This window comes from Vipera ursinii (genome assembly GCF_947247035.1).
Source record: "Vipera ursinii genome assembly, chromosome: 9".
Lineage (NCBI taxonomy): Eukaryota > Metazoa > Chordata > Lepidosauria > Squamata > Viperidae > Vipera > Vipera ursinii.
Genome location: NC_139523.1, coordinates 25,578,292 through 25,599,371, shown reverse-complemented (window position 1 = coordinate 25,599,371; position 21,080 = coordinate 25,578,292). Strand labels below are relative to the sequence as shown.

Sequence of the window (21,080 nt, the reverse complement as noted above, 5' to 3'; positions counted from 1 at the left end):
CCAAAGGGAGGGAAATGCCTCCCTCTTCAATACCTCTGCTCTTTTTATACCACACACACACACACACACTTATTCTGCGAGGTGGCAAGGACCAAGGCCAAGACAGGACAGGAGAAGGGCAGCAGTTGAGCTGTCTTTGGGCCAGTACTCCTGCCTGGTACCCACTAGCCTTGCTTTCTCTAAAACTGTCTCTGCTGGGCAGCAGCGTGGCCCAGTTGGGAAGGCCAAGAGTTGGCCTTTATCTGTCTGCCTCCTGTGTCAGGGCGAGGTGCCCAGCCCCCCCCCCAACATGCTGAGCGCCTGACTGTCTCACCCGGTGGAAGAAGCGGAGTGGGTGGAAGCGGGCTGGGAGGCGCCGGACCCAGGATCCCGCCTGCCAGGTGCAACTCTTGGCAGTCCCGGCTCCGCCTGACGGGAGGGGCCTGGCCGCCGCCCAAGAGGCTGGACCGCGGTGTCGCCGGGGCGGACACCGGCTCTGCTCCTGCGGGCGTCTCCTTCTTCCGCTCCTATTTGCCGCGAGTGGCTTTGCGCTCCGCCGGGAGAGCTATGAGGCGCGGCGCCGTGTTGGCGGTCTTCGCGCTGGCCTACGCGGGCTATCTGCTGCTCGGAGCGCTTATCATCTCAGCCGTCGAGCGGCCCTACGAGAGCCGGCTGCGAGCCGAACTGCGGGATCTTAAGAACGACTTCCTGCGCAGCAGCCCCTGTCTGTCCGAGGCCAGGCTGGAGCATTTCCTGGGCGCCGTCCTGAGTGCCGACCGCCACTCCGCAGCCCTCCTGCACAACGGCTCGGCTGCCACGTCTAGCTGGGATTTCGCCTCGGCCTTCTTCTTCGCCAGCACTTTGATCACCACCGTAGGTGAGTCGGGGCCGGCTGCGCTTCTTCGGGGAAAGGCGGCCCTTTGTCCTGCACTTTCCGCGGTTCATTCCGGGCGCAATGGGCGAGGAAGGGTCGGGAGGGATCCCCCGCAACCGAGCGCCTGAAATGGTGACGGCGTTGGGAAGAAAGCGATTAGGGGGCCTAGGTAGAGACCCACCCTCCACGCCCAACTCTCGGGCACAGCCTCTTTTTCACGCTTGGACGTGGCGCCGTGTCTCCACCCTCCGAGACGCGATCTTGGTGGAGAACCTCTGGAGCAGGTGAGCAACCGGGGCCGCTTCCTGGTCTTCGGCCACTTGCTCGCTCGGGGGCTGCCGAGGGCCGAAACAGCGTGTTGAGAAGGGGACTTCATACGGTCGTTGGCTCTGCCTCGGGGCGGTTCTGTACTGGTCTGTGCTGGTGCGACTGGCCACGTAGGGTCCCTGGAGCCCGTCCTGACCCGAAGGGTGTGTGGACGGAGCTGCCAGGCTTAGCTGAGTACCCGGAACTGCGTCTCCCGCTCAGGCGTTCAGGGCACCAGGCAAGCCGCCCACTGAGCGCCTTTCAGGCTCGTTTGGCTGCTTGAACTGGTAGCAACCGTCCCCCCCTCCCCGGCTCCGCTTTGTACCTTGCCCGGTGGCAGCTGGCTCAGGAATCCCGCCTCCGCGGATCCTCCCTCAATCCTGGAAGGGCTCCGTTGCCACCGATGGTCCAGATGCCCTGAGAAACAGGTCACAACCCTGGTGCCCTCCTCAGTCAGGCTCCATCGGTGGTGAGGTGATTTCTTGGCTTTTTGTGCCAACAGCAAGTAGTAAAACTTCATGTTCTAATTTTTTTATCTAACAGCAAATACTTTCACAGAGGAGAGTCCTGCAAAATTTTAATAACAATATAGTTACATGAATATTGCACAACTGTCATGTAGAATGAATCTGAAGATAATTATTGTAATTACAGAACCCGCAAAAGTGGCAAAAGAAGAAACAAGGGCTAATCCCCCCCCCCCCCCCGTCTGTCTCTTTCTGAAGAGAGGAAAGCTGAAAGGCAATGTGGGCAGGTGCTGGGCTCTGTCGGCTGTACTTGGCAGAAGTGCCAGTGTTAACTTTAAGGAAGGGTCCTAGCCCTGAGCACCCGTGTTCTCTTCCGAAGGGCAGAAGTTTGCCTGCCTCCCACCTTTCCTGCCCCACAAGCTGTGTGAGGTTGCTATCCAAACAAGTACTGGATCCCACAGCAGCTCATGCTGTGAAGGCACGAATAGTCCTCCCGTGGCCAGGGGTGGCTTAACCTGTTTGCTGGTGTGGTCAATGGAGGGACGAAAATTCCGGCTTCTGCCCTTGAACCCAGGTGCCGCTCAGGGCGGAGCCTCAGCACAGCCACCGCTGCCTCTGACGCTCCCCCTTCCCTCCTCCCAGGCTACGGTTACACGACACCCCTCTCCAATGCTGGCAAAGCCTTCTGCATTTTCTACGCAGTCCTGGGTGTCCCCTTCACCATGCTGGTGCTGACGGCCACCGTGCAGCGTCTTGTGTGCACCTTCACTTCTGGGCCTCTGGAATACCTGGCCCTCCGCTGGGGGTCTGACCGCCGTGTCCTGTCGTGGGGGCACCTGTTGGCGCTGATGGGCCTGGTGTTGGTGACCTTCTTCTTAGTGCCTGCTGCCATCTTCAGTTCCCTGGAAGAGTCCTGGAGCTTCCTGGACGCTTTCTACTTCTGCTTCATCTCCCTCTGCACCATTGGCCTGGGAGACTACGTCCCAGGGGAGCAGCCCAGGCAACGCCTTCGCCCCCTCTACAAGGTTTCTGTTACAGGTGGGTAGCGCTATGCCCCTGGAGCGAGTGGAAAGGTCAGCCCACCCAGAGAACATCCAGGTGGAAGGCCGAGCCAGTCAAGTTAGTTTTGACGGCAGGTTGGCGCTGGGCACCCCAAGCCTGCCACCTCAGGTGGGCAACCCCTGATTCCCAGGTAGAGCAAGGAGGAGGGAAGGGCCCCACCTGTCTTCCAGATCTGCTTCTGGCTCACTCTCCTCCCTCTCCTTCCAGTTTACCTGCTTCTGGGGCTCATGGCCATGCTGCTGGTTCTCCACACCTTCCACAAACTGGCAGACCTGCACGGGCTCTCCAACCTGGTCTTCCTGCCCCCAGAGCAGCCTCCCGAAGAGCATCAGAGTATTCTGGGGGAGACCAGCCCTCCCTCTGAGCCAGGGCAGAGGGAGAAATTACCCGCGCACCCCCAGTTGGGAGGCCCATCCCGTTATTCCTCCATTAACAGATAATAGCAAGGAGCATCAGGGTGAGAGTCGGGGCTAATCCACAGGGAAGAATGGCTGCTCTCCTCTGTCCTTCCTGACCAGTAAAATGAGGCTGCCGGACGATCCACTCCTGTGGAGGGCAGGGGAGGGAGTGCCATGCTCTCTGGCCAGGAGAGGGGAGCTTGGAGAGGCTTCTGGCTTTGGATGGGCTGGGGAGGAGGGGGAGTATTTAAAAAGCACAGCTAAAAGGCTGCAGCTCCCAGGCCCTTGTCCCTCCCCAGTGACATCACCTTCTATCACCTTGCAGGCAGTGCAACGTGGCCCAGTATCCTTGCTTCCAGCTGTGGCTTGAGCTGAGCTGAGCTGAGCTTTGCAAGACTGGAGCTGCAGAGGCGGAAGTGTGTGTGGGGGAGGGGGGGGCTGTGTGCTTGAGATACCAAAGCCTCATATGGAAAGTGGAAGTGAAGGCCCATCCAGGATCCATTTCTCAAAAGGTTTTGCTACTGACACGTCATGTCAGAGAAGACAAACTGGTGGGTTTGCTCTTTGGACTTATTTCTAAGTGCTTGACTGCAGAAGCCCCCTCACCTTTCAACTGGTATAACCCCAGAGCTACCCTGGAGGCTGCTTAGCCTGTGCTGCTGTTTCCCCCCCCCAAGTTAGTCCAGCCAACTCTGCCCATCAAATGCCTGTGCCCCCAAGGGGGGGGGGGCTGAACGAACTTCCTGCTGGTCTCTCTTCTCCTTAGAGAATCCAAGTCTCTCAATTCCTTTTATAGAAAATATTTATTGATCCAGTAACAGCAGTGAAAAAGTGACTGTGGCCGCCAGCTGACATGATGCCCCAAAGCCCCCTGCCTGGCTGACAACCCCTATCTGGGATGTGGTGGGATCTTTGGATAGGCGAGGGAGTTTAAGCATCTGTTGGAGCGACAAGGGAGGTGGAGCTGGGGAAGCAGAGGTGGTGAGCTATAGGGCCCCTCTCCTCACGACAGGCAAAGGTACCTGGGAAATATTTGGGGTATGAGCTTCCGTGCTGCCCTCCGTCTAGAGGGTATGGCTGGAGCCCTGTTTGGGGGCATTCATCTGGACTTAGCCCTATTCCTGAACCCCCTGTGAAAGCGCTATGGGCCCAGAGGAGGACTGGCACCTGCGCAGAGGCCCCTATGCCCCTGCCAACACCCTGCAGGGTAACTCCGCTGTGGGTCTTCAGCAGATGAGGAAAGGCTGGGGGGGGCATGCCTTCCAGTGCACACACGGAGAACGGGGGGGGGGGCAGAAAATGTTTCCAGTCAGAGGCACCCTCCCCCGGGACAGGGCAAGAGGGATCCAAAGCTATTTTGGAAACTTTTGGCCACCCCCCCTCACTCCATGGCGCTAACCAGGAGCAGAGGAATACCCCCTCTCCTGAGCACTAGCCACCTGCGCAGCTCCTCCAGGGACTGCAGGACGAGGGGGGAGGGGTGGGCAAAGGTTCCTTTCACCTGCACCACCTTCCTCCCTCCCCATCCGGACAAGTAATAAATATTCCCCACCCACCCCAGCTCAGGCTCGGCTGCGGGGGACGTGGAGGCAGTGGGGGGGCTGCCCTGCAGGTGCAGTGCCAGGGGGGCACAGGCAGCGGTAGGAGCCATCCAGGTTGAGGCAGCGGCCACCGGAGCAGAGCCTAGTCACCTCCCTGCATTCGTCAATATCTGCAGAGAGGAGAGAGATCGCATTAGGCAGCCCTTTGGCCAGGAAAGCCAGGGTCAGCCTGCCAGCTGGGGTGGGAGCAAGGAGAAGGGGCCCCTCACCACGGCAGGCCATGTGGGTCAGGTCGAGGCGGTAGCCCTCATTGCAGGAGCAGGTGAAGCCGTCGGCGACTTGGACACACTGGCCGTTCTCACAGCCACTCAGGATCCCACACTCCTCAGCCGGGAGCCCTCTAGTGCCTCCAAAATGGCCTGCTGATAACAGACCAAGAGACACAAGCAGCTTCCCTTTTGCACTGACATGGCCCAAGACCCCCACCCTGCTTACCCCTCCTCAAAGCTTCCTCTCCCAAAGGCCCCTCTTCCTTCCACCTGCACATGCTGTTTTGCACACATACAAATGATAGCTCCCCCCACCCCCTTTGTCACCCACTCACGGTAGTCTTCGCTGGCCCGACTGGGCCGTTCAGGATAGGAGTGCCCCCGGCCATGGGACTGGTAGTGCCAGTCTGAGTCAGGGGGGCTACGAGGCTGGTGTCCACCCTGGGGGTCCTCGGCTGGGCTCTCCAGCTGCACATTGCTATAGGGTGCATCGTCCAGGCCAGTTGCTTCATAAGGGGATGATGGTCCATAGAGTGGCTCGTGAGGGAGAGCGTCATAGCTGGGAAGTAGAGGGCCAGGCTGTGCCAGGGGATCGTAGACATCAGGGCCATAAGGCATAAACTCTCCTCCACCGTATTCGAAGGGTGCCCCCAGGCTGCCTAGCCGCCCCAACCCATAACTGGGGCGCTGGAGGACATTGCACAGGGCCTCAAAGTCATCTGGGGAAAGCAAAAGGGTGGGGTGGGGGATTAGGATCAACCGAGCATAGCTTTGCAAAGCTAAATGCAGTCTAAATGCAGGGGCAGATGTTCTCCAGAGCCTCCCCAGGAGGGCGGTGTAGACAGGCTGTTGAGCAAAGGAGACCTTCCTCTCCAGAGGAAATGTCCCAAAGAGTGCCCCACTCCCCAGAGCCTCTCCTTGGTATTGAGAGTCACAAAGCTAGAAAAAGGACAGGAGACCCCCAGGAAGAATTCAAACCCCAGCTGGCAGAGCTGCATCCCCAGCACACAATATGGGGTCTGAGCGGGCACCCAGAAACCCTATTGCATCAAAAAAGCTCCTAACCATGAGGATGGACGGCATAAAAGTTTAATAAACACATAAATAACTCAGGCACCTGGGAAACAGAAACACTGCTGCAGTTCTTCCTTCCCAGTGCCTGGTGCTCCTTTCCCCTTCCCTGTTCAGGAGCCGGCAAGGAGGGGCACCTCCCCGCTCCTGGATGGAAGCAAGGCACCTACCTGAGTCCCGGGCTGGGCACAGAGCGCAGTTCATGCTCCAGGCCTCCCCATAGAGACAGCAGCATTCTGTGTAAGTCACCTGACGGTCCAGGCGGGGTCGACGGCACACAAGGTCCGGGCCCACCTCCTGCCAGCATACGGCCAAGTCCTCATCTGAGGGGTGGGAGCAGAGATTGCCAGGGTGATCCCCCCAAAACTGAAGCTTGTGTTGCAATCTGTCTCTCAATGCCCCCCCCAAGACTGGGCCAGAAGGGGGGGCAATACGAACCCAAGCCGTGGCTCTCATTGGTCACGCATCGGCGCTGGGAGGGGTCCAGCACCAGGGGAGCAGCACAAGAGCAGTAATAGGAGCCAATGGTGTTGATGCAGTGCCCCCCCACGCAGGGCTCAGCTTCTTCATCTAGACACTCGTCGTTATCTGGGGGGACAAGGACATCGGTCAGTCTCGGGCCACAAGTGGCTCAGGAGCAGTGCTGAGGGGGAGGCAGTGCTCACCAATGCATTCCAGGTGCTGTGTCTCATAATAGTAGCCGTTGGGGCAGTAGCAGGAGTAGCCAGGGATCTTGTTCACACAAACCCCGCCCTTGCACACCTGGGAGCTGAAGAGGGCACACTCATCCACATCTGTATAGGGACACCAAGTTGGGCATAAAGGCAAAAAGTGAATATCCCTACCCCACTCTCTTCCATGTGGGTCCCCAGCCCCATTTAACCTTGGCCGCATCCAGACCCCCCCCCCCATGTGCACACCTGTGACTGCTGGGACATTTCTGATGAGGACAGTAGCGTATCCGCTGCCGTGAGGACACAGAGCCTGGAATTCAGCTGCAAGGAAACAGGCCACCTGTCAGCAGCTGCCCAATGGGCGCCCAGCCCACTTCCTGGCCTCAGTCTAGGTGCAGGGGTGGCTCGGCCACAGGGAAAAAAACATCACTCTTTGCAAGCACTGCTGCTGCAGCTCCCATCCAACAGCCCCATAGGTTCCTCCGGAGGGGAGGGAAGATGGCCGAGGCCAGGAAGACCCACAATGAGGGGCTGCTGACAGGCATTCTCAAGAGCACCTGCAACCTTCCTGGTGCCCCAACTGCAAGGCTGCAGCCACTTCGATTCCCATTTGGAGCACAGCTCTCTCCCTGCCCAATTCCTATTAGATTCTTAGAAGTCATGAGCAAAGCCTGGCAAAGCCTCTTCTAGAGAGTGGAGACCAGAAGGCTGCTTGCAATATCTTAAGCTGTCATTTCCCCCCTCTGCTTTTCCCCAGACTTCCACAGGTGCTTGGGGTAAGAACAGGTTGACCCTCCCTGCTAGCCTTGAAGGTGAATGGGAAGGTCCCTTGTTTGTTTACCATCAGGCCAGCGAGCTTGAAGCCCATTCCGCGTAACTAACTTGAGAAAACCCTCAAACCCTCCCTCCCTCCCCATTCCCATGATGGTAAGAGATCCTTTCACCGGAAGAACTGAAGACCCCAATGCCACCCATGAGCCTATAGAATTGTAAGCATTTACAGCTAAAATTGTATGCCTTTTTCTTTTGTTGCATTTTTTCATTTAAAAAACGTTTTATATGGATGTACTTTTATGTTTGTGTTTTTCACCATTTCTCTGTCACTAAAAGTAGCAACATAATAAGATTTCCATAGTGGGGGGAGCACGGGCAAGATTCTGTTCCTAGAAGTATTCCAATCCACGGTTCCTTTGCACACACACACACACACACCCCGCACCACAGCCTCTGCCAGGAGGCCCCATGGCCGCCTCCCAGCCTTACCTGTCCCCAAGGAGGGGCAGGCCTGGAGGTGGCAGTCAAGGCCCCACCCGTGGCCAAGGCTACAGCAACACTCCTGGCGGGTGGCGTTCCTGGACAGAACGTCTTCACATGCCTGGACAGTGTTTGGGTCATAGTAGCACTCGCGCCGCAGGCCATCACCATTCTCCGACTGCGCAACATCTGGGTGCCTGGGGAGGGCTGGGGGACGAGCTGTAGGACCGAGAAGAAGGATGGAACCCCCCCCAGTTCATTCAGAGCATTCCCCCCAAAGTGTACCCTCCCCATGCTGGAGGGCCCCAGGTGGTCCAAAATGCAGCTGGCAACCCACCTGGCAAGATCACATCTGTCCTGCAGTTGCTCTGCTGCTGGGGGCTTCACTTCAACAGGCCAGCTTTTACCTTTAAAGCCCTGCAGGACCCCCCACCCCCAACCCACCTGGCCTTGGCTGACCCAATTTGATCTGAGGCAGTGGGGTAGATGCGTCTTCCCAGCAGCAGCCTCTAAAATGTGGCTTCCCGAAATAAGGGATGCTCTCAGCCCCTCCCCCTTTCAGCTGTCATTCCACAGAGCATTTGGGGGCTGCCATCATGGCTCACCTTAATTAGTTACTTGCCTGACGGTTTTCAATTGTTATATTGTTATTGTGTGACATTGAGTGCTCCCTTCAGAAATGGGTTCAGAGCAGTCTACCTCCAAGAGCCACCCAACTGGGAGGGCTGCCTCTGTTCTCTGGGTGGGTGTTCAGAGGCATCTGCCTGGCCTCCGAGCCTCTCAACTGGGCCAGTTGCAAGTGCTCTATGCTGACCCAGCTCCTGTAGGGATTCCCTTTTCAGCTAGGATCTCTGAAGTTCACCTACCTTCTCTCCCACAGGCCTCTCCCCCCAGTTCCAAGCTCCCCCCCCCAGCTCTCACCAGCACCAGGCAAAGCAATGCAGCGGCCAGTCATGGGGTCAAACTCTTCCCCAGCTTGGGGGCAGATGCACAGGAAAGAGCCTTCCACGTTCTCACACGGTGCTGTTCCACACACCCCGTGTAATGTCTCACACTCATTCACATCTGTGAGGAACGGATGGAAAAAGGTGCCACTGGGATCCAGGCCTCCCCCTCCCTCCCCCTCGACTTCTCCCTTTAGTCTATCCCAGGGCCTCCATCCCATGCTCTGCTGCCGGCCACATACCTAAGCAATGCCGCCCATCCCTGGCACTTTCATAGCCTTGGTCACAGATACATTGGAAGGAACCAAGCAAGTTGTGGCAGATGGAATGGGCACCACATGCGGAACTGTTCTGACACTCGTCCACATCTGCAAGGGTCACATGCACCCACTCAGAAGAGCTGTGATCCCTTGGTAGGTTGCTAAGTTGCAGAGGCCACCATTCTGGGCCTTTTCCTCTTGTCCACGGTCCAAATCCCATGGATGTCCTTACCTATGCAGTCCCCAGCAGCAGTGGCTTGGTAGCCTATCTGGCAGGTGGCCACACAATGGTAGGAGCCCAGCGTATTCTCACATCGCTTCTCTCCACACACCCTGGACTCTTGGCATTCATCAATATCTGAAGAGGGAGCCACCGGTTGGCAGAGGTGCAAGGCGTAATCAGCAGGAAGCGAAGCTGAACCATCCCATACAGAGGGAGGGTCTTCTTGGACAAAGCTCCCATGCTGACACTGTGCAGCAGATGCCTAGAACCAGCCCAGGGTTGGGGAAGGAGACACGGAAAGTCCATCAGCAGCCAGCCCTTTTTGCACAGCCCTGGCAGAACTCACCAACACAGTCTCCCGCGGCACTGGTTCGATAGCCGGCCTGGCAAGCTACGACACAGCGGTATGAGCCAGCCGAGTTTTCACAGCGCTGTGCTCCACAGAGGGCTGCCCCATACTCCTGGCATTCATCGATGTCTATGGGATGCAGGAAGAGAGGAAGGCTCAGGAGGAGCTCCTTGTCCCCTGTGGAGGGCTCAGAATTCCAGGGACCAAACCCTGCTCTAAGCATCCAAAGGGCTAACCAAGTATGGTGGAGCCTCCCAGGATGAGCCTCTGGGGTCCCCAGGTCCCCTGCAAGGGAAACAACACTCTGCAAGGGCTTTGCAGCAGGGAGAGGTTCCAGCACGGTGGAGGGGAGGGGCGGAGGCAAAGAAACTCTTGGTTTGTGGTTCTCCTTATGGGGCCCACTAATGCTGTCAAGCAGGGGAAGGCCATATCAGGCAGACTTGGAGCGTGTGCTTATCATGGCCAGTGGCCAGAGACTCCAGGGAGCCACAGTTCTCCTGTCTCACAGCTTCAACCTAAGTTCTGACTTTCCCCTCTCTCAATCTTGGCAGTCTGACAGTGACAAAGCTGCTTCCATCCCACAGCCCCTGAGACCAGCTGCTGAGAGGCTGCAACAGAAAACTGCCACTCACCCACACAGGAAGCTTTGCTGGGTGCGCTGCGGGTACCGGGGGGGCAATAACAATCAAATGAGCCTTCAGTGTTGGCACAGTGCCCCCCAGCACATACTGTAGCGCTGAGGCACTCATCAACGTCTGTGCAAAGGCCAAAGGAGAGGTCAGCAGGGCGAATCCCGTGGCGGTTCTGAATCTCACCCACACTTGGCATGCACTCATTGCCCCCCAGTTGAGACTGCAGGGCTCTTACCCTCACAGGAGGTCCTGTCGGGGGCCGCAGTGAAGCCCTGGGCGCACAGACAGGTGTAGGAGCCCTCAGTGTTGAGGCATTCACCTCGTGGGAAGCAGAAGTTGCCCTCCAGGCATTCGTTAACATCTGGCAGTGGGGAAAGATGAGTTGGCACTGTTCTTGCCAGTGCTGCCAGTCTATGCCTGGAGGGAGCTCAGAAAGAAGCTCAGCATGGGTCTACAGGAAGGCAACAGCCCCTGACTGAGCCCAGCCCTGGCAGGAATGTTCCTCTGATGTGTGGCACTCACCCATGCAGGAAGCACCCCCCACACCCTCCGTCCGGTACCCTCGGGCACACTGGCAGCGGAAGGAGCCCTCTGTGTTGAGGCAGCGCCCCTGAGGGCCACAAGGCAATCCTGCTGCTGCACACTCATCAATATCTGTGGAAGGAGTGTGCTGTCAGTGGTGTGCCTGTGCTGCCCCCAGGCCTCCCCCCTCCCCGCTCTCCTTGCGCACCCAGGCACTGGTTCTCCGTCAGGCTGGCCCGGAACCCAGCAGGGCAGAGGCAGCGGTATCCACCGGGCACGTTCTCGCAGCGCCCAGAGCCACAGGGCGGAGGGCTTTGCAGGCATTCATCAACATCTGTGGCGCACAAAGGAAGAGGCTACATCACAGAAGGTCCCGTCTCTGGTTGCCTCTGAATAAAGCCTGCAGAAGCGGCTCCCTGGGAGGTTTGTGTGAACAGATTGCTGCCGTCCCCCGAAACACAAATGGGACAGCCCATGGGGCAGCTTCTCCCCAGCCCCCTGACCTGCACACAGAGTCCCCAGCGGGTTCGGCTGGTAACCGATGGGGCAGTTGCAGCGATATCCACCCAGCAGGTTCTCACAGCTCCCAGGTTGGCAGAGGGAGGGGCGCTCTTTGCACTCATCCACATCTGGAAAATCACACAGTGACTTTGTGCCCAGGCTCCTCCCTGCCTCCTTCACTCATTCAGCCCCCCAGCAGAAAAGGAGGCTCTGGCCAGGAGAGCCCAACTGTGTGGGAAGGGAGACCCACACTTAGAAGACCTTTAAACCCTATCAGCAAAGGGGGTGTGATCTTGGGCCACCCGCTCTCACCCTGACATTGGCTGTACCCAAGGGAGCAGGCACAGAGGAAAGAGTCAGCCCATTTGATGGGGGGGGGGGGGTTGGAAGTACCCATCTACATCTGCAGCCAAAGAGAAGAGCAGCCATAATGGCAAAATACCCCCAGATTCCTCTGCATGAGAAACATGTTTCAATGCCTCCTTGCCTTTGTGTACTAGTAGAAAAGTGGGGGAGGCAGAGGAGAAGAGCTGGCGCTATTGGCTGGCAAGCCTCCCACCCCCACCAAGGCCCCACCCCCATTACCTCGACATTCGGCACCAGAGGGGTCAGGCTGATAGCCGCTGGGACAGGAGCAGCGGAACGAGCCCAGGGTGTTGAGGCAATGCCCACCTGCACAGGGTTGGGGCACGTGGGCACATTCATCAACATCTGGAAGGGAAACCAGGCAATGAGAGACACGGGTGCACAGGAAGGGCAATTCTTTTGAGGGCCAAAGCCTCTGGAGCCCCTACCCTGGCACTCCATGCCGGAGGGGTCAGCTTGAAAGCCTGTGTGGCACCTGCAGCTGAAACCACCCGGGGAGTTCTGGCAATGCCCATTGGCACAGGGGTGCGGACTGCTGCGGCATTCATCCACATCTGCAGAGAGAGAAGAAGGGAATCCAGATGGCGGGAAGGTGGGAAGGCAAGAATAGCCCGGTGGAGCCCTTGATCTGCTCCTCTGACCACCTACCCGGGGGGGGGGAATTCATGCTGCAAGTCCACATGATCATCAGAAGCCCTGTCTTTTGGGAGGCCTTGTTGAGGAGGTGAAGACCTGCATGCCATCACAAAGGTCACTCCCCTTGGGTTTGGGGGGGCCTCATTCTCCAACTCACCAACACAGTGGGTGCCTTGAGGGCTCAACCAGTAGCCACGCTCACACACACAAGTGTAGCCCCCCTGGCGGGGAATGCAACGTCCTGGCCCGCACATCTGGGGGTGTCGCTCGCACACCCCTCTCCCAGCCTCTGGGGAAACATGGCACAGGGGCCTGGTCATTTCTGGGCTCTGGCGTTCCCCCAGTCCCTCTCCTCCAGCCCCTCCTCACCTGGCATAGCCCCACAAGAGGCTCAGCCCTACCTTCTGTACTTGGTGCAGCTGGCCCAGATCCAGGGGACCAAGTGGGCCAAGGAAAGTGCTCCAGAAGTGTAGTGGGAGGGGCACTCCAGACAGCTGCAAACCAGAAAGAGCTGGCATAAGGAAGAGGGGAGGGGGCTGCCTTGGAGACACACCCTGGCCAACCTGGTCTGGGGGAATTCCCTCAGACTCACTTTGGGAGACCGCAGCTCAGGTCAAGAGAGTGGGGGAGGCATATCCAGGAGTTCAATGACAGCAGTCCATCAGCCCCCCCCTGAAGACATACCCACAAGGGCTGGTGCTGCTGTTGTCCGAGGCACCTGGGGGGGAAGCCTCTGCCTCCCATGCTGATGGGTGACCGGCACCCTTGGGGGGTCCTGGCCAAGGAAGCGAGTGTCGAAGCGGAGGTCAGAGGCAGAGTAGTGATAGCCGGGCCCGGCTGGACAGATGTCCTTGAATCCCTCTGGCAGGAGAGCAGAAGCAGCACGTCAGGGAGAGGGCAAAGTGCCCACCCCCACCCCCTTGCCTTTACTCCTGCCCCACTGATAAACCTCTCTTGCAGCAGAGCCTTGGGTGCCCAGGCAGGCCTCACCCGAGCCGAAGGGCGGGCAGTGCTGGCAGGCCCAGCCCCAGGCCTTGCCCACTCGGCTGCAGCAGCAGATCTGCTTGGTGATGTTCCGGAGGGTGGGCAAGGAGCATCGGCCATCCCGCAGGACACGGAAACAGGGGGCTTTCACCTCGGAGATCACGTGGTGGGCTGGGGAGAAAAAGAAAGGCTTAAAGCGGGGGGGCAGCTTTGGCTTGCTAGCAGTCCAGGGGGTGGCTGCCCCCCCCAACCCCACCTGGGGCAAGCCCAGCCTCATTGTGGCTAGGATACGCCGGGGAGAGTGGCTGTTTGTTGTGCAGCCTTAAAATCCTTCAACCAGTCCCCAATATAAAATTTTGCTGTATCTTAGATAAATTTGCATTCAGCTCAGATCAGTTGGTTGCATAATTTGTCCAGTTTTGAATAAGTAGTTGAAGATTTATTTCTTAATATCTGGACACAATTTCTGATCGATTATACATTTTGTACAACCCTGTTGTTCATACCAAAAGCCAATGGCCTGCAGGTGGAAAATATTGCTTTCTCAGCAGTCTGATTTTACTTCCCTCTCTTACACACTTTTGTGTGAATTCTTCAAACCAACCAAATGTGAAACAAGATTTTACTTCCACTCCACTCTTTCACCCTTTAAAGGTAAAGGTAAAGGTTCCCCCGCACACGCGTGCTAGTCGTTTCCGACTCTAGGGGCCGGTGCTCATCTCCGTTTCAAAGCCAAAGAGCCAGCGCTTGTCTGAGGACGTCTCCGTGTGGCTGGCATGACTAGACGCCAAAGGTGCATAGAACACTGTTACCTTCCCACCGTAGTGGTCCCTATTTTTCTACTTGCATTTTTACGTGCTTTCACACTGCTAGGTTGGCAGAAGCTGGGATGAGTAACAGGCGCTCACTCTGTTACACGGCACTCGGGATTCAACCCGCCAAACTTCCGACTTTCTGATCGACAAGCTCAGCATCCTAACCCACTGAGCCACCATGTCCCTTTAGGGGCCCACAATATTGGGTTTCCTCCATGTTACCTTGGATGGACAGGGGAGGGCAGCATCGACCCACCTATACCTGCCTGCCTGAGGAGAGCCCCCCCCCCAACTCCACCAGCTGTGCTTCCAGGCTGGTCTGGACTTCCAGATGGAACCATTCCACACACTCTCCCACCGCTCTCCCACCCCTCCTCCCTGCCTTTCCCTGGGGCCGAACTCACAGATGCAACTGCTGCGGGAAGAATCAAGGATGTAGCCCTCATGGCAGACACAGGCAAAGCTGCCACGCGTGTTGGTACATTCCCCATTGTGACAGAAGTTGCCCTCATGGCATTCATCCACATCTGGTAAGAGGGAGAGAAGGTCAGAAGGTCAGGGGGAATCAGCTGGGTGGGCTACCCCCACCTGCAGGTCCAGCATCTCAGCAAGGCTCCCTGCATCCCTTGCAGCCCACCAACCCTTCCCGGTTGGCCTTGCCCACTCACCCACACAGGAATTATTCAGCCGCACGAACCCTCTGGGGCAGCCCACCACATTCCTTCCAACTGGCCCAGAAGCTCCTGTGGGGAGACAGCTTCAGAGAATGAAAGACCACCCCGTTCCCCTTTCCTGAGTGACCGCTGCCCACCCACCCCTCACCCACAGACAGGGCTGCTTGGGAGATGCGGAAGAACAACGGGGGTGGGATCTCCAAGTAGGGAGGCAAGCAGCAGGCAGAGCCAAGAAGTGCACATGGGAGGTGAAGATCTGGGTAAAGAATTGGGCCAGGGGAAGCCAGCTGGATATCAGGCACCCCTGGGCAACAGGAATCCCCGGCTTTCAGCTATCTTACCCACATCACCATCAGCACAAGGCAGACAGCCGTGAACACCCCAGGCGACACCGGACCCACGGCAGCAGATCTCTCGCGTGCGCAGCCCCGGCAGGGGGACACTGCACTGAAAGGGCGAGGCAGCAGGCAGTTAGGCAATGCCCTATCAACCCAGCGACACTCCATTAACCTTGCTCACTCCTGGCAAGCGAGGAGAGCGCAAGGTGTGAATTCACACAAGCATGTCTGCGTATAGCCAAAAATCCACCCCTGCCACCCTTTGGGATGCAGGCTGAGAAACAGGAGCCTGAGCAGCATGCTCACTTCTTCCCAAAAACTTTTCACCCTCTCAAGAAGGAATCGGTCGCGCAAAGTTGCACTCTTGCGTGGCTCTGCGTGGGGCGTGAAAATAGACCTGCGTGTGGTGCAGCTGGTCGGGGAATTCAGCAAAGAGAAGCTGAAATGTGGGGCACCTGCGGAAGCCTTCCTTGCCTGCCTCCTCCCGCCCTCTGCTCTTCCCCGCCGCTCCCTCCTCCCTCGCTGGAAGGGCAGACAGAAGCCTCCGGCGTCTCTGAGCAACTTGCCTCTCTCTGTGGGCGCGGAAGGGGAAGAACGACGCGCTTGGCAAGGGAAGACGCGGACATCTGACCAAGGCAGGCTTGACCCGGGCCATCGCCCGGTCGCGGCCGCTCCGGTAACAGCCGAAAACAGTCGCCTCCGCAAGTCCTGGCCAGAGCGCAGCCCCCGTTTCCCCGGAAGGCTTTTCAGCGGGCCCGGCGCCCGAGCAGGCTTGTTCGACAGCCGCCCCAGCCTACCTCTTCGCCATGCAGCCGCTGGAAGCAGTAGCCGAAGCCGGAGGTTTCACCGTACCCGCCTTGGGGATCCCGGCGGCTGCTCTGAGCCAACACACCGGAGAGGGCTTGGCGGGAGGACGGGAGGGCATTGGGGTCGCTGGGTAGCAGCTCCTCGCTGACTCGCTCCACCTGGTGGATGGTGACCGATGCCTCCGGCGGGTGCTCCACGTGCACATTCACCAGCGACGCCATGCCTGGCAGGAGGAGACGCCGGTGGGGGCCCAAATCCGCCAGTCCTCTCTGCTGCCCAGAACGAGCTTAGCCCTGGCCACCAGGAAAGGCCCCCCTGCCTGCACCCTGGGCAAGGCCCTCTCCTGGCCCTGAGGCCCCCCCCAGTCTGCAGGTTCTCTGGTTAGCTTGACCTGCCTCTCCTGCCCAGGGCCCAGGAAGTTGTTGCTGTGACAGTATTATTATGATTTATTGGATTTATATGGCTGCTCATCTCACCTAAGAGACTCTAGTAAGCTCACAACATGTAAAAAAAATCCAAGAAAAATAAGTGAAAAACTAATATAAAGCTGTCCATAAGAGGGAAATCAAAATGCATCCTATCTCAGCTCAGTGCAGCCTTTGCAAGCTGGGCCCACTTTTGTTGGGCCCACAGCCCCAGTGGCAGAGCCATGGCTTCAGAGCCTCCCTAAAGGTCAGGAGGGGCGGAGGCTGCCTAAAGTCCAGGGTGGGATGGGGATGATGCTCCTCGGGGTGGCTGCCACTGCAGAAGAGGCTCTTTGTAGAGGCGACCCTGACATGCAGGTCCTGAGGGGAGAGTCTGAGGAGGGGCCCCCCGTTTCTTCTCCTAGATCCCTCTGCTCCTTCAACTGAGGGGGTCCAGCTCTTAACTGCCCTGGCAGTGATGCACCTTGCTCCATACAGCCATGGGCAGGGGGATGGCCCTGCTTTTGTGCCTTCACCTGGAACATTTGCACACAAGCAAACTTTCACAGCCATTTCTGTCTCTTCTTGGTACCTTCACAGTCTGATTCTCACTTGCTCTCCCTGCCCTCCAGGCTTCCTTACCATCTCGCTCGTATTGGTGGTTGGTGATTGGGAGGGTGTGCACAGACTGCTGCCGTCTGATCTCTGGCTCCCACTCAGTTCCAGGGTGAGCAGGACCTTGTCCCTGGCTGGGGTGAGGAAAGGCCGGGATGTGGCAGAACTTGCCGGTCCAATTGGGGGGGCAGAGGCATTTGTCCTTCTTGAGACAGACTCCCCCATTTTGGCAGATGAGGGGACACAGGACTGTGGGACAGAGAGAACATATGAGTGGGAGCAGAGGCAGAAGCTCAGCTCACCCAAGCTCACTGGCTTCTCAGTGGAAATGCAGGCCAGGGACTGCAACAGCAGGCAGCCTGCCTTTGTTTTTCACCCCCACCACTTCCCAGTCTGACCCTATTACCCCCTCAACTGAACCTTTTCTTCCCAAGGAGAATGAGCACAGGGGAAGCAGAGTCCACAAACGTCACAAAGAAGGGGGAAGGGGAAATGGACCCATTCTCCGAGGCAGAGGTCCCCAACCTTTTGGGCGCCAGGGACCGGTTACGTAGCGAGAGGTTTTTCCGTGGACCGGATGGGCGTGGCTTTGTGTGCTGCCTGTATCCCACAGACAGGGCTTTGCTTGTTTGTGTGGCCCGGTTGCTTGCGGACCAGTACTGGTCCACAGACTGGGCGGTTGGGACCCCTGCTCCAAAGCACTTGCAGGCAGGACAAGAAGCAACGGATGGAAACTAATCAAGGAGAGAAGCAACCTAGAACTAAGGAGGAATTTCCTGATAGTGAGAACAATTAACCAGTGGAACAATCTGCCTCCAGAAGTTGTGGGTGCTCCATCATTGGAGGCTTCTAAGAAGAGGCTGGACGGCCATTTGTCTTGGAATGTCTTGAGCAGGGGGTTGGATTAGATTAGAAAACCTCCAAGATCTCTTCCAATTCTCTTATTCTGTTTGTTGTTATTCCGTTGTTCTGTCCAGGGAGAGAAAGGTAATGCAAGGAGGGGGAGAACTCGGCTATTCCTGATCCCTTCCCTTGGCTGCCCTTACTCTGAACAAGCAGCCTGGAAAGGCATTCTGTCCTCGAGACAACCTTTGCTGAGACCGATGGATTTCAGCCCTTTTGATTTATTGGCGGGATATTTGCACGGCTCTCCAGCAGGAGGTTAGCAGAGACCTGGCCGTGATGGCTGAGGGACTGAGCTCCAGGGCCCTGGCAGAGGGCCTTTGGGCTTTTTCTGCCTCCCCATGGCGATCCACAGGGAAAGAAGCAGCAGGTCACAGATCCTTTCCTCTGGGGCTGCCTGGACAGGGACGTGAGCCCCTCCTGCCTGCCGAAGCCCCCCAGGTCAGAATCCTTCCAGGGAAAGAGTGGCCAGAGGAGGGACAGATCTGATGCCATGAAACAAGAGCAACTGGCAGCTCTGCAGGAAGAGCAAGCTGAGGGGGCAGGAAGGGACGTCCGGCCCAGATCACTCTGCCACACTTGAACCTTCTTCCTCTCTTTTCAGGTAGGCATCTTCTCCACCTGGGGAGGGGGATGCCAAAGGCTACCTCACCCCCATGTGTGGAGCAGCTGCTGCAGCAAGCAGTAAGTGGTGCATGACCCTGGACCACTGGCCAAGCCCCTCCCTGCTGTGCTCCCACCCACACCAGGCCTGGGTAGCATCAAGTGGAACAAACTGCACAACAACTGGAAGGGAGGAGACTGAAAACAACCCCCTCCCTCCCTCCCTCCCTCCCCCCCAACGCCCCCACACATGATCTCAAGCTAGAGGCCATTGCCTTTCTGAGGGGAACCGAGGCTCGAGGCTCGCTGGGGGCAAGTAGTGGGCCGGACAAGTACTTGGGGCCCAGAGTCCTTTCTTGGTCCAAGGCAGTCACTGCCTCGCTCCTTCTCCGCAACTTTGGCAGGACTGGAGCCAAGGCAGACTGGCACCCAGCCCAAGGCAGCTGGTCCCATCTGGTGGTGGCACAATGCCAGCCTCTTGTTTATGCTTTCATTTTCCAGCTCCGGATCCTAAAAAGGCTCCAGTAGGACCTTGGTGTGGGATCGAGCCGCTGGAGAAAGAGCTCGTGGGAGAATGGGGACACAGTCAGGTGGGGACCGAAAAGAGGTAGCCCAGCAGACAGTTCCGTGCCTCTGTCCCAGATTTCCCCAACTCCCCCAGCACGCCCCTGCGAGGAGAGGAAGGCCAGCCCACCTAGCAGGCAGCTACCTGCTTCCAGATTGCGAGAATGGCCTGCTCCTTCCTTGCCTCCTCCCGTTACCCAGGGGCAAGGCTCTCAGTCACCTCCTGCGTCTGCCCGGCAAAGTCACGACCAAGCAGAGCCAAGAGCCTGGCCCGGGCAGGGGTACAGAAGATTCCCATCCAGGGGAAGCTCTGTGGTCAGGGCCGCTAGCTGCTGATCTCTGGGCAGAACCTTGCCTGGGAAACAGGAGGGGCGCAGAGGACCAGGCACCTGCCAAGCAGTGGCTGAGGCTGAAAGTAAGGCAAGACACCCCCAGAGGGCACCTGACCAAGCAGCAAAATGGAAGGAGGGTGTGCACAGGGGGGGGGGGTTTGCACACTGAAGGGAGTCAGGGCATTCCATTCCCCCAACCCAGGATATGGGATGTCTGCTTGCCCCCCTGCCCTCCCTCCCCTCCCCCCTTTGACTAGTGTGGGCAGGTCTCTTATCAGGGGCCCATCATCTCAACCCAGAAGCCAATGGCTGGGACTGTCACCACCCCCCCCCGGTACTCACAGACTCGGAATCCAGAAGCCCCTTCCACTGCCCTGGCGTTCTCCCCGCTGTACAGAGTGGTAGCGTTGCCCTGCTCACATCGGTTAATGCAGCGCCCGTTGCTGCAATGCCTGTGGCAGATGGTGGGGGTGAAGAGGACCTTGATCTGCTGACCCTCCCCAGGCAGGGGGGAGAAGCCAACCACCAGCAGCAGCACCGCCAGCAGGAGATGGTGGATGAAGCCCATGGCCCCAAGCTGATCAGGGAGCCACAGCTCCAGACAGGCTGCAGGCAGGGAGGGCTATGCGCCCACCATGGAGAGCACACAGACCCACCCGCTAATTGGAAGCAGCAAGCTTGGGGTGGGTGGGCTGCAAGCCAACAACAATGTTTACAAGGGAGCACGGCCGCCAGGAACAGGGTTAACTCTTAGCTGCTCTCCACAAGCCTGGAGGAACGAGCGTCCTTCCTTTGCCCCCCCAGTGCAGAATGGCCTCCCTGCCCCCTCCAGCACACACAGCATGAGGTGCCAGCAGACAAGTTGACTCTGCTGAAGTCCCTCAAGTTGTTCCTCTCTGCAAACATCTGCAGCAGATGCCTCAGTAGATGTGCTCTCCCATGAAAGCCACCCACTCTCCTCCACTGCGGCTTGCTCGTAGGGCCCTCACTCTGCTTGGGCTGGTTCACGCTGCTTCCAACTGCTGTGTCTCCCCCGCTGACGCCCCCACCACCAGGGCACCCCCCCTCAGCAGCTGCTTTCTGCCCAATCTGACTGGAGCACTCCTGGCTCTTCCGAAGAGGATGCCCTGCCCGTCCCGTATTTCCCTCCATTCCCCTCCCCTCCTGTCTGAAGGGTGAAGCCTGCAGCCCCCCTGTCTCTCTGTCCCATTTCTGCCAACTCTTTTTCAGCCTGGAAGTGCAAGATTTGAAACTGGTTTCTAAGTGCAAAGCCCTCCCCCCATTTCCTCTCCCCAGCTGTTGACAGACACAGGGCTGCTTTGTCTTGGATGTCTGACATGCAAAATCTTTCTTCTCCAATAGCTGTTCCTAGAAGAAAGATCCCCCCTTTGCAAATCTCCCAGCAGGCACCATTTGGGAACAGGGCAAACATCTGTGCCAGCTGGACACCCACCGGCTGGTCATAATGAGTTTGTCTTGTACTCTAAGCCAATTCTCCATCCCCCCCTGTTCCCCCCCCCCGTCTGCTTGCTGCCTTCTCAGACATCAAGAGGACCTGGGAATGCTCATTCCAGAAAAATGGGGGACACTTGATCAAAGGGGAAAAGGGGGGACCCGGAGCAGCAACAGAGCTGTCTTGGGATTTATGGAAGTTTCAAGGGAGGGCAAAGTAAATGTCTCCCCCACCCATCCAAACATTTGAGTGTGGAAAGC

General features: G+C 57.9%; 2 protein-coding genes across 2 annotated transcripts; one reads left to right on the top strand and one right to left on the bottom strand.

Annotated features, from left to right (window-relative positions):
- The first annotated feature begins 316 nt into the window (after nt 1–316).
- KCNK6 (potassium two pore domain channel subfamily K member 6) lies at nt 317–3,643 on the top strand. Its single transcript, XM_083369248.1, has 3 exons — nt 317–856; nt 2,269–2,664; nt 2,896–3,643. The coding sequence occupies exons 1-3, from the start codon at nt 547–549 to the stop codon at nt 3,126–3,128; spliced, it is 939 nt and encodes a 312-aa protein (XP_083225374.1). The 5' UTR covers nt 317–546; the 3' UTR covers nt 3,129–3,643.
- A 227-nt stretch (nt 3,644–3,870) lies between these two features.
- Nucleotides 3,871–19,935, bottom strand: LTBP4 (latent transforming growth factor beta binding protein 4; the record flags this gene model as incomplete). The annotated part of the gene is made up of 29 exons (XM_083369247.1): nt 3,871–4,797; nt 4,897–5,049; nt 5,232–5,615; nt 6,138–6,290; nt 6,406–6,555; nt 6,633–6,761; nt 6,888–6,962; nt 7,905–8,114; nt 8,817–8,960; nt 9,082–9,207; nt 9,332–9,457; nt 9,669–9,800; nt 10,304–10,426; nt 10,539–10,664; nt 10,826–10,957; nt 11,034–11,159; nt 11,329–11,454; nt 11,912–12,037; nt 12,121–12,246; nt 12,486–12,617; nt 12,730–12,822; nt 13,013–13,189; nt 13,319–13,483; nt 14,532–14,654; nt 14,796–14,870; nt 15,143–15,248; nt 15,937–16,169; nt 16,993–17,214; nt 19,710–19,935. 29 exons carry the CDS (start codon nt 19,933–19,935, stop codon nt 4,649–4,651), a joined length of 4,368 nt encoding a protein of 1,455 aa, XP_083225373.1. The 3' UTR covers nt 3,871–4,648.
- Nucleotides 19,936–21,080: the final 1,145 nt, after the last annotated feature.

Bases quoted from the DNA above. Each gene is read 5' to 3' on its own strand.
- KCNK6 (XM_083369248.1), top strand. From the start codon at position 547: ATGAGGCGCGGCGCCGTGTTGGCGGTCTTCGCGCTGGCCTACGCGGGC. The intron at 857-2,268 runs GTGAGTCGGGGC...CCCTCCTCCCAG, and splicing joins CACTTTGATCACCACCGTAG to GCTACGGTTACACGACACCC. The intron at 2,665-2,895 runs GTGGGTAGCGCT...CTCTCCTTCCAG, and splicing joins CTACAAGGTTTCTGTTACAG to TTTACCTGCTTCTGGGGCTC.